Here is a 13478-nt window from a genome sequence, read left to right as displayed (position 1 = left end):
AAGTTTTCAATAATATTTCACCCTTTTATAAATAAAATTTAAAAGGGTAAACCAACTATTTGGTCCTCGCATATTCCTATATTTTTATTTTAGTCATCAAACTACTTTTTTCTTCAAAATCATATCCACCATGACATTTGTCAAATTTCATCTTAACCGAATAAAAATAATCAAGTAAATAGAATTTGTTTTTTAAATATATATTTAGAAAAAAAAAGAGAAATTGTTGTAATAAAAGCCACGTTGTTAAACAACAAAGCATATCATGATATTTTAATCAGCATACAAATTCCATAAAGAACCCACCTGGAGATATCCCAACATGTGGGATTAGGCTAAAACATTATTATGTTCATCTGTAATCAATATTTTATTTATTATTTTAACACTAAGAACTGATGATTAATGAGATAAGACTGATATATATTAATGTAATTATGCAAATCATTAATTAATTATCCTTTGGGGACAGAGGTTTAAGACCCAAAGTTTAAAACAGCTCGCATGGATCCCGCAAGCTGGCGATGAACAAAGGGGGGGGGGGGAATGAAAAAATGGTCAAATTTTGAATTTCATCCCTATGCCTTGAGAAGATTAAGGAGATAATTTAATGGTGAAATTGCATATAAGTCGTTCTAAAAATTATAAAATAATACATGGAGAAACTACATTTGCTCCCCCCCCTAAAATGATAAAATGTGACTTAATCGTCATTAAATTATAAAATTACAAGCCAATACAATGATAAAATTACATTCCGACTCCGAAAAAATTCTATAAAAAAAGAATCATCGGTTTAAGTTAATCTATTTACCAACATCTTAACCAATTTTCGATTTTCATATCGAACGGTGACCGAATTATGATAAATTAAAGTAGAACGTTACCCTCTTTAACTTTTTGAAAGTGTAGGAATGAAATTTACTATAAAAAACAAAATTGGGATAATAATTATTATGATGGGAAGAACAAAATCAGATTTGATGAATTCCCAAAATAATTTGAATTTTGTTGAGATTTTATTCCTTTTTTGTATTTTTTTATAAAAAAAAGTTTCATGAATTTTACACATATTTATTCCAATCCAACCCTGCAGAAGAGATCGTGCAATGGCCGGCATTCTTTTCAGCTTTAAAATATTGAATTATTATTATTTTTAAATCCATAATTCATCAATTTAATTAGGAGAAAACCCTTTATTTTATTTTTAATCCCTTTTAAATAAAAAATAAAATAGAGGAAAAACCGCCGGAATCTTAGGTACGAATATGACAAGACTTTAGGCCAATTTAAAATATTATTCATTGTTTGGTGTAAAATAGTATATTAGGTGTGTGAATTGAATGTAGAAGTTTTTTGTATTTTAAATTGGGGATTTAATTTTATATTTTTTTATAATTTCGTACCTTTTAATTTTTTAATATAACTTCATAAATTCACATTCTTAACGTAAAATCATACATTCGTCTCTGATTATAATATTATAATATACATGTTCCCGTATGTGAACAAAGCATATTAATTTTAATTTTATTATATCATATCAAATCATTAAAATTATTTTTTAAAAGTATTATATAAAGGGCATTTATGTCATTGCATTAGCTAAAACACACATGTAGAATTTTGACTTTTTTATTGTTTGGTATAATGAATATATTATAAAAATAATAGATGTGATATAGTGATAGATAGATAGATAGATAGATAGATTTAAGAATATATGGATGGATTTATTAGTAGGTAAATAGAATTTTTGTTTTAAAATTAAATTTATTTTAGATTAGATTTGTTTTTAAAATAAGGATGAATGTTGGTTTACAAAAATTTAAATAATTTTAAATAAATGATAAATTATTTATTGAAAGTTTTATTTTAAAAAATCATGAAAAATACATAATGCACATAGGTAAAAGTAAAATCTTAATTGTTATTTGGTCTAGAAGTAAAGAGATATAAATAATATTTTTATGAAACCGCTATTTTCAATAAATTTTTATATTCATCGTAAAATTAAATAACATGTATAAGCATTAAAGTGAAAGTTGATGATTTTTCCTACTTCTTTCATCGATATCAATTATTTTAAAACACTTTTAAGGGGACGTTTGGTTCACGGCATACAATATTACCAGGGGAATGGAATCTTCATTCCCTCGTTTAGTTGACCGGTAATCTTTTATTACCAACAGTGTATTTTTTGTGGTATATTACTGAGAATGTTATTATCGCATTCCCTTAGGTGTTGTTGTATTACCGACGTTTTGGACTAAAATGCCCTTAATTTTTTCTTCAAAATTATCATTCTTCTGTCGTTGAATAATAAAAAATGTATTAAGGTTAAATTACAAATTTGTCCTTAAACTATTTTAGATTTACAAAAAAAGTCCATAATTATAATTTTATATAAAGTCCAGGGGTTAAAATAAAATTTTTACCCTTTCATTAAACCTATATATCTTTTCAATTTTGTAAAAAATTATATAAATTTTATGAATTTAAATTTTTTTAATAAATTATATAAATTAATTATAGTAATATTATAATAGAATTCAGCTTGTTATAAAAACAAATATATAATAAGGATAATTTAGTAAAATATACATTCCAATAATCTTTTATTCTTTTAACCAAACACGGTAATCTTACATTCCTACTAAACCAACCAAACACAAAGTACAACATTCCCAGTAATCTTATTCTTTGGTAATCCTTTATTCTCACTGGTAATCTTACATTATGTGAACTAAACGCACCCTAAGTAATTAAGTAAATCTCTAATCCCTATACACTTACTATAATTAAATAATTCATTTAATTGGATTTTTCTGAACAAATAATTAATGATTTAATTTTTAAATAAAATAAAGCCCTTCAAACATAGATTTCCTTATACGTAATATTTAAACTCAAAATCTCATCTAAAAAAATATTAAACTCTTTATTTTTCTGATTTAACATTAGCAATAAACTCCATTCTTATGATAAAAAAATGATAAGTTCATGACAATAAAACAAACGTATATTGAGAGACGGTTTATTTTCATTTATAAAATTCGAACCTAAAACCTTATTTAGACGATATTAAATTTTCTGTTAATTAAATCGATGTTGATAAACCCCATTTCTATGATAAAAAATGAGAAATTCATGGTAATATTACACCATGCAAGATGAGAAAACTCGTAAAACAATTATGAGATTCATGTTCATAGAAATATTCTGGTACGTGATCTTGAGATACATACACCAAAGCTAGAGATTCTTAAGAGTATGAAAGAAGAAGACACTTGTAAAGGATTGAAAGGCCATTGATGGAGACAAAGTATCCCAACATCAGATACAATGTCTGGTCTGAGAATGTCAGCTCCCAATTTACTCACCTCCACGATCTGTCCGTCCCTTTCATTCTTCTTCATCGAACACATATTTGTTTATTTTATGTTTTAAGAAAATGTTATGATATTTTTCAAGTTAAGACCCTCCCACGTCTGTCCATTGCCAGGTGTGATTCTCTTTCCCTTCCCCATCTTCACCAAATCTCTCCCTGGTTCATTGATTTCAGATCGGTCGAATTGCTGCTTTGGTCCCTTTATTGTTCTTAAAATTGGAACTTCATATGGGGTTTAGTCCATGAACGATGATTTGATATGAGTTAGGGTTAGTTTAGCATTGATTATACGGTTAAAAGTGCTTAGTTTGGATCGGTATAAATGTTTTTTTGCTTAAGTTTTTGATTTTGAGTGTTTAATATTGTTGTTAAAATTGCTATATATGGACCAATTACCATGTGGTTTAGCGGGATTAAATGTTAGATTTATTAAATAACAGAGTTCGAATTACGATATTATGAATGAAATAATTTGAATTAGAAGAGACACTCTCTTAACGAACCTATGCAGTAACAAAATCCAATGGGTCGACTAATAAATCATATATCAAGTGGTTAAAAAAATATTGTAAAGGGTTAAAATGTAAAAAAGAATAAATTAATTTAAATAATATTCAAATTCTTTAATTTTATGATACATGAATTATATTTTAAAGACTTTTTTAATAATTAATATAAATTGTTTATATTATTTCAAATATTATTTCAAATCCCGTTAATTATTTTAGTTAAAATGTTGGTATGATTTTTTCTCACAAATTGTTTTTCAAGTACAAGAACTGAAATATGAGTATAATAGAGGGACTATAAACATAATTCGACCTTTTATAACTGACCGGTTGTTGTTTTCTTCCACCTAATCTTAGTTCATGTTCCAAGTACACAATCATTCTCCTGATGGGTACTCAGTTAAGAGAGAGGGTCTAAGGATCCAGGCGTTTGGAGGTTAGCTTAAATATTTCTGTATTATTTTAGGGTTCATCCGAGTTGTTCTTTGTGGGGCCCCTAATTACGAGCTTTGTAATAATTGGTAATTATGAAAGAGATTTGCAAGAGTGAAGTCCATGCTTTCTGGTGAACATTCTTCACAGTTGTTGGAGGGTATATATAGGCCTGTTCATCCTGTTTCTTTTTCCAGGATCAGAGCGAAATCTGAGGAAAACCCTAAACCCGGAACTCGATAACTCGATAACCTTTCTCTCAAATGGATTCAACGGGGACCATTTTAGAAGGAGACTGGAGTTGTCTCGGTGGGATGTACACTACTGATCAAGAAGCTGATTTCATGTCTCAATTGCTTAGCAACTGTCCCCTATCTGGTGATGATCTGCTCGATGGGGGATCGAAGATCCAATCGGTTTTTTGGCCTGCAAATCATGAGCATACGGATATGACAATGGCTGCTGCTGCTGCTTCCTACTGCTTTTCGGATATGAGTAGTTATAGTCCTGGAAGTAATGTTCTTTTTTCGTCTTCGTCGAGCCAAGAGAGCTTTTACCTGAGTGATTCTCATCCGGTTTCGATGGATTTTTCTATGGAAGATGGCACGAACACGAGCTCGTTTCTCGTCGAAGCCGATGATTGTTTGAACCGTGATAAAATCATGCAAGAACATGTTGATTTTGATAAGATTTCGGAGCCGAAATGGGGATTCGGGATGGCAAAACCAGAACCGATTGTAACCGAGAAGAAAAGCAACAACATATCGGACAATTCGAAGAAAAGATCGAGGAGTTCCGGAGATGTGAGATGCGGAAACACAAATGCATCTTTCTGTATCAGTTTTTTATGCAGCATTTTGTTTATCATAATTTGTTTACCGGTGCAGGTTCAAAAGACCAGGAGAGATGCAAGGTCGAAGAAGAACATCTCGGTCGCCAACGTTGACGAAGAAAGTGGTAATGCCGGTCTCAATGAGCAAAGCTGGGCCAGTTGCTCCGCGGAGGATGATTCGAATGCCTCTGGAGATGCAGCACTAAATTTGAATGGCAAAACAAGAGCCGGCAGGGGAGCTGCCACTGATCCTCAAAGCCTTTATGCAAGGGTAAGTATATACCATTAAATCAAGCATTGCCGAAGATTAAATCGAAAACCGACTGATTAACCGATCCGTTCTTATCGATCTCGCAGAAAAGAAGGGAAAGAATCAACGAAAGACTGAGAATTTTACAGAATCTTGTCCCCAATGGAACAAAGGTTGATCTTAGTACAATGCTTGAAGAAGCAGTCCAATATGTAAAGTTTTTGCAGCTGCAGATTAAGGTAACGAACTGAGCATTGCTTTGATTGATCCTTTTCTTATGATATTTTCTTTCTAATCTAATTCTGTTTCCTTATTCCGGAATCCCGCAGCTGTTGAGTTCCGATGATCTATGGATGTACGCGCCCATTGCATATAACGGAATGGATATCGGACTCGATCTCAAGGCCGGAACGGCAAATAGATCATAGAAAGGCATGGCCGTTACCGTCTCTGTCCGAAATATAGGCTATCTGCAATTTCTCTAAATTGAAATAAGTCGTTTCCGTTTTGTAATGGATTTATTTCTTGAAAATCTTGATTTGTAATCAATAATGACTACCGCAAAGATCATTCATCAAATTTTTATAATTCACAGAGGACTAAAAATGTAATTAGACCACTCAACCAAGGAAGCCAATGCCCCTGCCAGCCCCTGGCTTTACCCCTCTAATTGATTAAGTCGTTTTATCATATGTAAATTCCTTCGAGATTTATTCCGATTTAAATCTTATCAAATGTGAATTTTATCTGCATATATTTTGATTTCGATTCCGAGTCGTAGGTTTATATAAAGAACAAATAGCCATTTATTGTTCCATTTTACATATCAATGATATGCATGCTTCAAATCCAAATGAATAAATGTGGAACAAGAAACCACATCACAACAGTGGAGTTTCTGTCTTTCTGTCTTCATGCTCGGTCGCTCACATGATTCGGAACTTCACCTTGACCATCTAGAGGCATGTATTGTGCCATTATAGCCCGGATCTCCGTATCCATGTACGACTGCAAAAGTAATAAAACACATGACATAAGGGGGAATCCGGTTGAGGATGCCGATCAAAATGCCTCGGTTCCAGGGTACCGGAATCCAAGCCTAACCGATAAAGCACTAACTTACCCTTAATCTGTATTTGTATAGGAGATAAGCCCCGCCCCCGGACATTGCCAAGCCGATTACAATGACCCAAATGGCAGCCCATGATGCTCTTACTTCGGCACCGGCCTTACCTGAGACAGTTCAAGGAGTTGATATAAACACACAACAGGAGCAAATCCTAGATCAACAACTCACCTATGCAGGCACCGCGGTCCCTATCCCGGATATACAACCGATCTCCGCTGCAGGTGCACTCGTAGGTTCCCCAAGTGTTTTTGCAACGACATTCAGGGCAGTGGCACAATTTCTTCTCTTTGCATTCATCGACGTCTGCATGATGGACGAATCTACATGAAATTCATGCAAGTTTCTTCACCCTAAGATTATAACATATAGGTTCTCGAACTCGCAAAGTTCTTCTGTGAACATAAATTCAGCTTGAGCGAGTTCGAGTTCCTAATTACGGCATGGAACATATGTTTATTCATTCAGGACTCACCTTCGCAGGTTTTGACACCGTCACCTTTAAACCCCGGAGGACACTCGCATTTTCCATTTCCATCCTCCTATTCACAGCCTTGATTAGTACATAAACTTGTTAAAACTGGGAAGAGCTTAGGAATGTCGATACTCACCGAACAAGCTGAGTAAGTCCGTCCGCCTCGCGATTCATGCCAACAACCTCCGTTATTGATTCTGCACCTTCCCGTGCCACTAGCTGATTGGCAAAAACAGAAACAGGTGAGAAATGCCTTGTCAAGCAAGAAAGTCGTATTGTCTCATCAAACATAGGCAAACATTATAAAAAAATCAATCGGGACGGTCAGTGATAAATTCTCGGTTATCACCTTCGCAATGACGGTAACCGTCTCCGCTAAATCGCACACCATCGACAAAGGGACATTCGCAGACTCTCCCACGAAATGTATCCTGAGAGGGTTAACAGTGTCAGAAGCAAGTAGAGAACCTCTTATCATGAAATTCTCTGATTCGTACCCTGCAGGCAGTGAGATTGGCTGCTTTGTCTTGCCAACAACCACCATTGTTCTCCAGGCATTCATTCGTCTCCACATCTGAAACAGAAGTAGCAGCCACTATCAATTCCGGCTCGATGGTCTCTAACAAGAAAAACTCACCACTGCTCAAACAAATAGATGGCTCGGTCGTCTCCTCAAAACCAGAACAGATGGCCTTCATAACAGCAACTTTGGCCAGCTTTCCTGTATGCAAAACATATCAGAAATGAAGAAGACATCCTAAATTATATATATGAAACATAGGCATCATCAACACGAACCTCGATATTGGTGATTGTTAACAACAATCGTAGGCAATATGGTAACATCTCCCCTAGGTCCTTTCCCCACCTATAGAATTAAGTGATCATAAAGGATCAAAGATCACAATACTGCAACATAAATAACTAAGCAATGGAGAATTACTTGAGCATCTTGTTCTTCTTTCAGAACAGGATTCTCTGCATCTGCATTAGGGTCTCCCATACACTGTTTAATCTGTTTAACATCAATACCAAGAGCTCTGATAACATCATCTGCACATTCCTTGTTGTATCTTTTCTCCTTCATGGGGCATCTTATTTGAAAATCTGTCACATAGTCCCACCACATCCAAGGCTTACCGGTCCCATTCGTGACTCTGAAAACGCATAGCTGCCGTAAATTCTCGATAATGACATCTTTCCCCTCGTAGCCCGAGGTAAAATCTTGTTCGGGATCCGGTGCACAATATCTTCCGTAGTTGATGCATTGAGATTTACACTGCATGCTTAGGGTGAAAGCCTGAGGGCAGTACCAAGTTATGTAATGTGGCGTGAACTGAGTATAGCCACCTTTCTCGAGTATCTGAGCGGCACCCTTGAAATCCTTAACGAATTCCATTAGTATATCGCATTTAACCCCACATTCATCGTTGCTGTTGGTCCAAAGCTCATACTCCACACGATCATCAGGATGAGGAACCGCTTCTCGCCAATCGAGATTGACATTGACGATATCACCACCATTTATTGTTTTCTTTAGAGTTTCACCGAAACTTTTCTCGACAAGAGCCGACGGAATCGTTATGTTTTCGATGTATTTGGCCGATGATCGATCCTCTTCAGGCGTATTCATGGTTATCAATCCTTCTGAAATATTATCGGCAACAAGCACTGCATGAGCACCAGCCTGCTGTGCATTCCAAACCTTTATGGCAAAGAAGCAATCTGGGAAAACAAAAGAGAATCATAAACACTTGGATTAAAGTTATTGAAAAAAATAAGATTCCAAAAAACTAAGAAAATGGGCACCTCCACGATCGATCAGAACAAAAGTGGGAAGAGCACCGGGCTTGGATTTGAAGGAAATCCCGGACTCATCGTAGCTTCTACAGCCCTTTCGGTTCACCTTGGGGTAAACCACAACGCCGGCCAAGGTTCCTCCGTATTGAGGTATCCCTAAGTTTCCGATTGCACTGTCGTGGGTTCCCTTAATCTTTTCCGGCGAAGTCACCCTCAAGCTATTCTTTTCCACGACGAATCTCGCGCAACAATTCATTAACAAAGACAACAACATGAACCCATGAAGAAGAAGAAGATGACATCTCAGCATCTTCATCCCTTCCCTTTTTATTTACACGTGGTTTTTTTCTCTGGGATTTGTGTGAATCAGTTTCAAGGAAAGAATGATAGCGAAGGAAGTGAGAAGAAAGAAGCAGATAGTGTAGGAAAAAAAATATATACGAGTAAATGAGTAGTTATATTTTCATTTATGGAATAATTCAGTTTTTAGTCCTGAATTTGATCACTTTTTTAATTTGGTTTCTAAGTATATTTTACTTTTTAAAAAAATTTGATGATATATCACTTTATTATTATATCTACTGATTAACCTTTCAAAATTTCACATCATCACAAGGATTATACATGCAAAAATATTAAATATAAAATATAAAATATTGATATAAATAAAATATTTAAAACTAATTTTTAAAACAATCAAATTTAAGGAGTAAAAGTTAATTTCTCATTTTCATTTAACACATTTAAAAATAGGATCTAATTTGTTATCTACGTAAACACTAGACATTGCACACGTGGAGTTAAAAATATAAAGGTTTGATTTTTAAACTATAAAACACGTGTCCATTGCTCCAAAAAAGAGGGACAATTAGGGATAATTTAGATTTTAACCTTTAAACTTATCAATTTTTTCACATTGGTGCTTGAAGTTTTTTTTGTTCACATTGATACCATAATTTGTGTTTTTTTATATATTTTTTATTAATATGAAGTAAGTACAAGACAATATTTGTTCAAAGATAACTCTCAACCATTTGACATTGAATGTTTATCCCCTTTGCACTCATGATGTTCAAACTCATAACCTCAAGAAACAATAATAATTCATTTACTACCCAATCATCTGTCTCTGTTTGCTCTCGGCGAACTGGCCGGCTCATGGCCGCCTTCTCCAGTCCGGACAGTTAATTCCATTGCTGTTTCCAGTCCGGATCAGATTGGTATGACAGGAAGAATATATTTTCTAATTTTCAGATGATAATGCCTCCAAAAATAGGGCTTCTAAAAGTAAAATATTTGGTCCGAAAGTTTGAAGTAAAATTCACTACCTTCTTTTAAAAAGCAACACAAATATAGAGAGAGAATTGTTTCACATCTAAACTTCCACACTTTAACATACGACATGCTAATTGATATGTATTTAAACCTTTGATATCGCCACGATAATTAACCCCCTCCTTGCAGTAGCTCCATCCGGATATGGTTACCCCAAAGTCACGGCATGAACGATCGATAAACTCGCCTTTCAGACCATAATTCACCGCAAATTAAATGTAGATGCAGTGAAATCTTGAGGGACAGAATCTAAGATCAATGCCTGACTGCAGATAAAACATAAATTGTTAACCAGTTGCAAACTAGAAATCCATTCTCAACTATTCTTACTTTTAAATTCTCACCTTAAAGGGAAACGGAACATCAAATGCGGAGATCTTCGATGTCGGTTACGAGACCTGTATTTTCACGAGTTCTCTTATCAGGTAAATTCACGACCAGCTGACCACATGCACCACTTATATCCTGGCCCATTTGCTTACGAATCGTTGTCCTGATGTTATAAGTACCCCTAAGAACTTTTTGGAATTCTGATACTCTCTGCTCACTGCTGGTTCTGAATTGACTTGAGCTACCAATTGGATTAAATGGTATCAAATTTACAACCTGCTTCACAAATTACTTGATCAAACTCAAAAGTAGGTTAACGATAGTACTGCAGCTTCAAGCTTATGAACAAATAAAACTAAAATACACTGCATGTTTTGTAAACTAGCAGCTACGATCTCTTCTGCAGAAACAATGTTTTGCATTTTTGGCTGTCCCAGTAAATTAGTCCCCAGCAACAAGTTCCACTGGCATTCAAGAATATATCCGATGCCATTAAAGAATAACAATGTCCTATCCAATCCCCATGGACCACACATATTCCCCTACATGAACAAAGACAACCACTAACCAGAAATAACAAATGGATATACCAAGTGCACATATGCATATGGAGTAGGTTGCCTACCAAAACCCATTGCATATATCATATATGCTAAAATAAGAGCTCACCACTTCAAAAGTTTCCAGCAATTTACCAAGCTGATGTGCATGCTGCTCTTCATCATTCATCCCATCAAGCATGATGTACTCTATGAATATTTTTTGCTGACTGAAAGTTTAAGACCAAAGTCAGGGCTCTGCAAATGATCGCTTAAGTGTAATTCTCGAAACATTAACCTAATATTAAGAAGAAACATTTACAAACTGCTACCTGTTCTTTTGATATGTTTGCAGTGCTGTCATTAGTTTTTCCAAAGGAAAAGCTCTTGCTGAAGGCATTATTTGACAACGGATCTCTTGGACTGGCGCGTGCAATGATACTGCTAGGTTCAAGCCCGGTAGATCACTATGAAGCTTGTTGATAGCATGAATAATCCCAACCTACATGAAATCAGGTGGAATAGCAAAGCTAATAAGTTGGGTGCTTCCTGCAGTCATAAACAATTTTTATTTTCTTAAAAAAAAGCATTCTGTTTTTTACCTCTTCAAAACACTAAAAACTCATTTATAAAAAATAAGGGAACATAATACAAGCTCTGAATTTTCCTCGGAGTTATATTGAATGTATTCTAATCACATAGAATAACATAACTCTTAACAAACTATCAATTTCAAAAACTGGAAGTATCAGTTATGAGTTGATTTCTCTCTTCAAGAAAAGCAAAGAAAAACCATATCCATAATCAATAGACAATAAGGTGAACCAAGTGCTGCCAATTGAATGCTACGGCATGGCCAATAAATCCAGAACACAAGGAGGAGGAGGATAGTAATATACATAATTAAACTGGTATGAATATCTATCATAACAAACTTTGGAGGAATTACCGTTGATACTGTGATTCTCTTTGGTGAAAGCTGAAATGGCGATCCTGTCATGACATTAATAGCCTCTACCAAGGCAGTATAGTTATTCAATGGTTCTCCCATTCCCTAACAAAATTACGGGAAGAAAATTTCAACGACCTTTTAAATGAAAAGCTTTCACTCCACAATCCATCAGAACTTCATGACCATTAAAAATGTAAATAAATGTCATCAATATCAATTTCATGAACAACATGACAAGATATAGTATTATACAATTTATACTTCAAAAACACCAGCACAGGAGAACTTAACAATATAATAGAAACAAATACCTCAAATGAAGGTGCAACGAAAAAGAAAAAGAATTATAAATTTATGTCAAACGAACTTGAATGAATCAAAATAATCCGATGCATTCTGGAACTCCTCCACAAAACGTGACATCGGTTAATGCTTCACAATAATAGAAGTTTCAGTACACATTAAGTCGCACGAAAAAAATAAAAGAATTACCATGAAAACAACATTACGTATGTTAGTCAAGCGCAAAGCATGAACCAATTGCTCCACGATTTCACCCGATTTTAAATTGTTCTTAAATCCCATAGTTCCAGTTGCACAAAATTTGCAACCCATTTTGCATCCAACCTGTAATAAAAATCATCATTATTTGTTAAAAAAACAAAGGAACATTATCAAAACACATTGCATCGAGAATCAAAGTTTTAAAAGCAAATACCTGGGAAGAAATGCACAATGTTGACCTAGGACCGCCAAGACGAGGTTTCCCTCCATATTTACCTAAACGGGTATCATATGTCATAATCACTGCCTCTACAAAAGCTCCGTTCTACTAACAATAAAACAAAGTGTCACCAAACATAAATAATTCTTTTAATTTCTAAATTGATGATTCAAGTTCCGTTCTACCTGGAGTCTGATAAGTAGCTTGGTGGTGACGCCGTCGGTGGAGTGGAAAACGGAGTTAACGGTGGAAGTGAGGGGCTTGAACTTGGAGCGAAGAAGGAGGTAAGCAGAGGAGGGCAAATCAGGAATTTCCTCAAACTCGCACCCAGGGTTTTGTAACACGTACCTTCAATAAATCATTAAATTTAAAGATCGAGATAAATAAAATAGCGGAGAAAGATAAGAGGGAAAGAAAACGTTACTTCCAAATGGAAGCAATGAATTTAGTGTTGATTCCGGCATCGGTAAATTGGGCCCTTAGCTCCGCCGCGTCAAACACCGATCGCTGGGTCGTCATTCTGTTTAAGCCGCCTCTTCTTTCCTTCCCCCGTTTATTTGTTTTGTTGCTGGCTTTTTAGCTTATTGTTTGACTACTGAAACGCCGCGTTTTTCCTCTGACAAATCATCTTACAGCCTTATGAGAGGACCAAACTATAGGTTAAATTATTTTATTAGTGCTTGTATTGTGTATAGTTTATGAATTTAGTCTCTATACTCTTACTTTTATTAATTTTAATTCTTATACTTTTCAAATTTTAACATTTTAATTCTAAAGCAAACA

General features: G+C 34.7%; 2 protein-coding genes and 1 pseudogene across 5 annotated transcripts; 1 reads left to right on the top strand and 2 right to left on the bottom strand.

Annotated features, from left to right (window-relative positions):
* The first annotated feature begins 4515 nt into the window (after nt 1-4515).
* Nucleotides 4516-5842, top strand: LOC120214893 (transcription factor RSL2-like). The gene is made up of 4 exons (XM_039212694.1): nt 4516-5135; nt 5220-5435; nt 5522-5653; nt 5744-5842. The coding sequence occupies exons 1-4, from the start codon at nt 4596-4598 to the stop codon at nt 5840-5842; spliced, it is 987 nt and encodes a 328-aa protein (XP_039068625.1). The 5' UTR covers nt 4516-4595.
* Nucleotides 5843-6240: 398 nt separating this feature from the next.
* LOC120214883 lies at nt 6241-9157 on the bottom strand (annotated as a pseudogene).
* A 969-nt stretch (nt 9158-10126) lies between these two features.
* On the bottom strand, nt 10127-13279 carry LOC120214886 (dual-specificity RNA methyltransferase RlmN-like). Of its 4 annotated transcripts, none has more exons than XM_039212685.1 (10): nt 13120-13279; nt 12881-13043; nt 12690-12800; nt 12464-12598; nt 11969-12073; nt 11352-11521; nt 11150-11249; nt 10495-10756; nt 10410-10416; nt 10127-10345 (listed from the first exon to the last, which is right to left on the bottom strand). In XM_039212685.1, the coding sequence occupies exons 1-8, from the start codon at nt 13212-13214 to the stop codon at nt 10514-10516; spliced, it is 1122 nt and encodes a 373-aa protein (XP_039068616.1). In that variant the 5' UTR covers nt 13215-13279; the 3' UTR covers nt 10127-10345; nt 10410-10416; nt 10495-10513. The 4 variants fall into 4 exon arrangements, with proteins under 4 accessions (XP_039068616.1, XP_039068618.1, XP_039068615.1 ...); XM_039212687.1 differs by having other exon boundaries at nt 10127-10416; nt 12881-12955; nt 13010-13043; XM_039212684.1 differs by having other exon boundaries at nt 10127-10416.
* Nucleotides 13280-13478: the final 199 nt, after the last annotated feature.

This window comes from Hibiscus syriacus, unplaced genomic scaffold, assembly GCF_006381635.1.
Source record: "Hibiscus syriacus cultivar Baekdansim isolate YM2019G1 unplaced genomic scaffold, ASM638163v2 tig00110109_pilon, whole genome shotgun sequence".
In the NCBI taxonomy this organism is placed as follows: Eukaryota; Viridiplantae; Streptophyta; class Magnoliopsida; order Malvales; family Malvaceae; genus Hibiscus; species Hibiscus syriacus.
The sequence above is the reverse complement of the archived record's forward strand: the minus strand, read 5'-3'. Positions and strand labels throughout refer to the sequence as shown.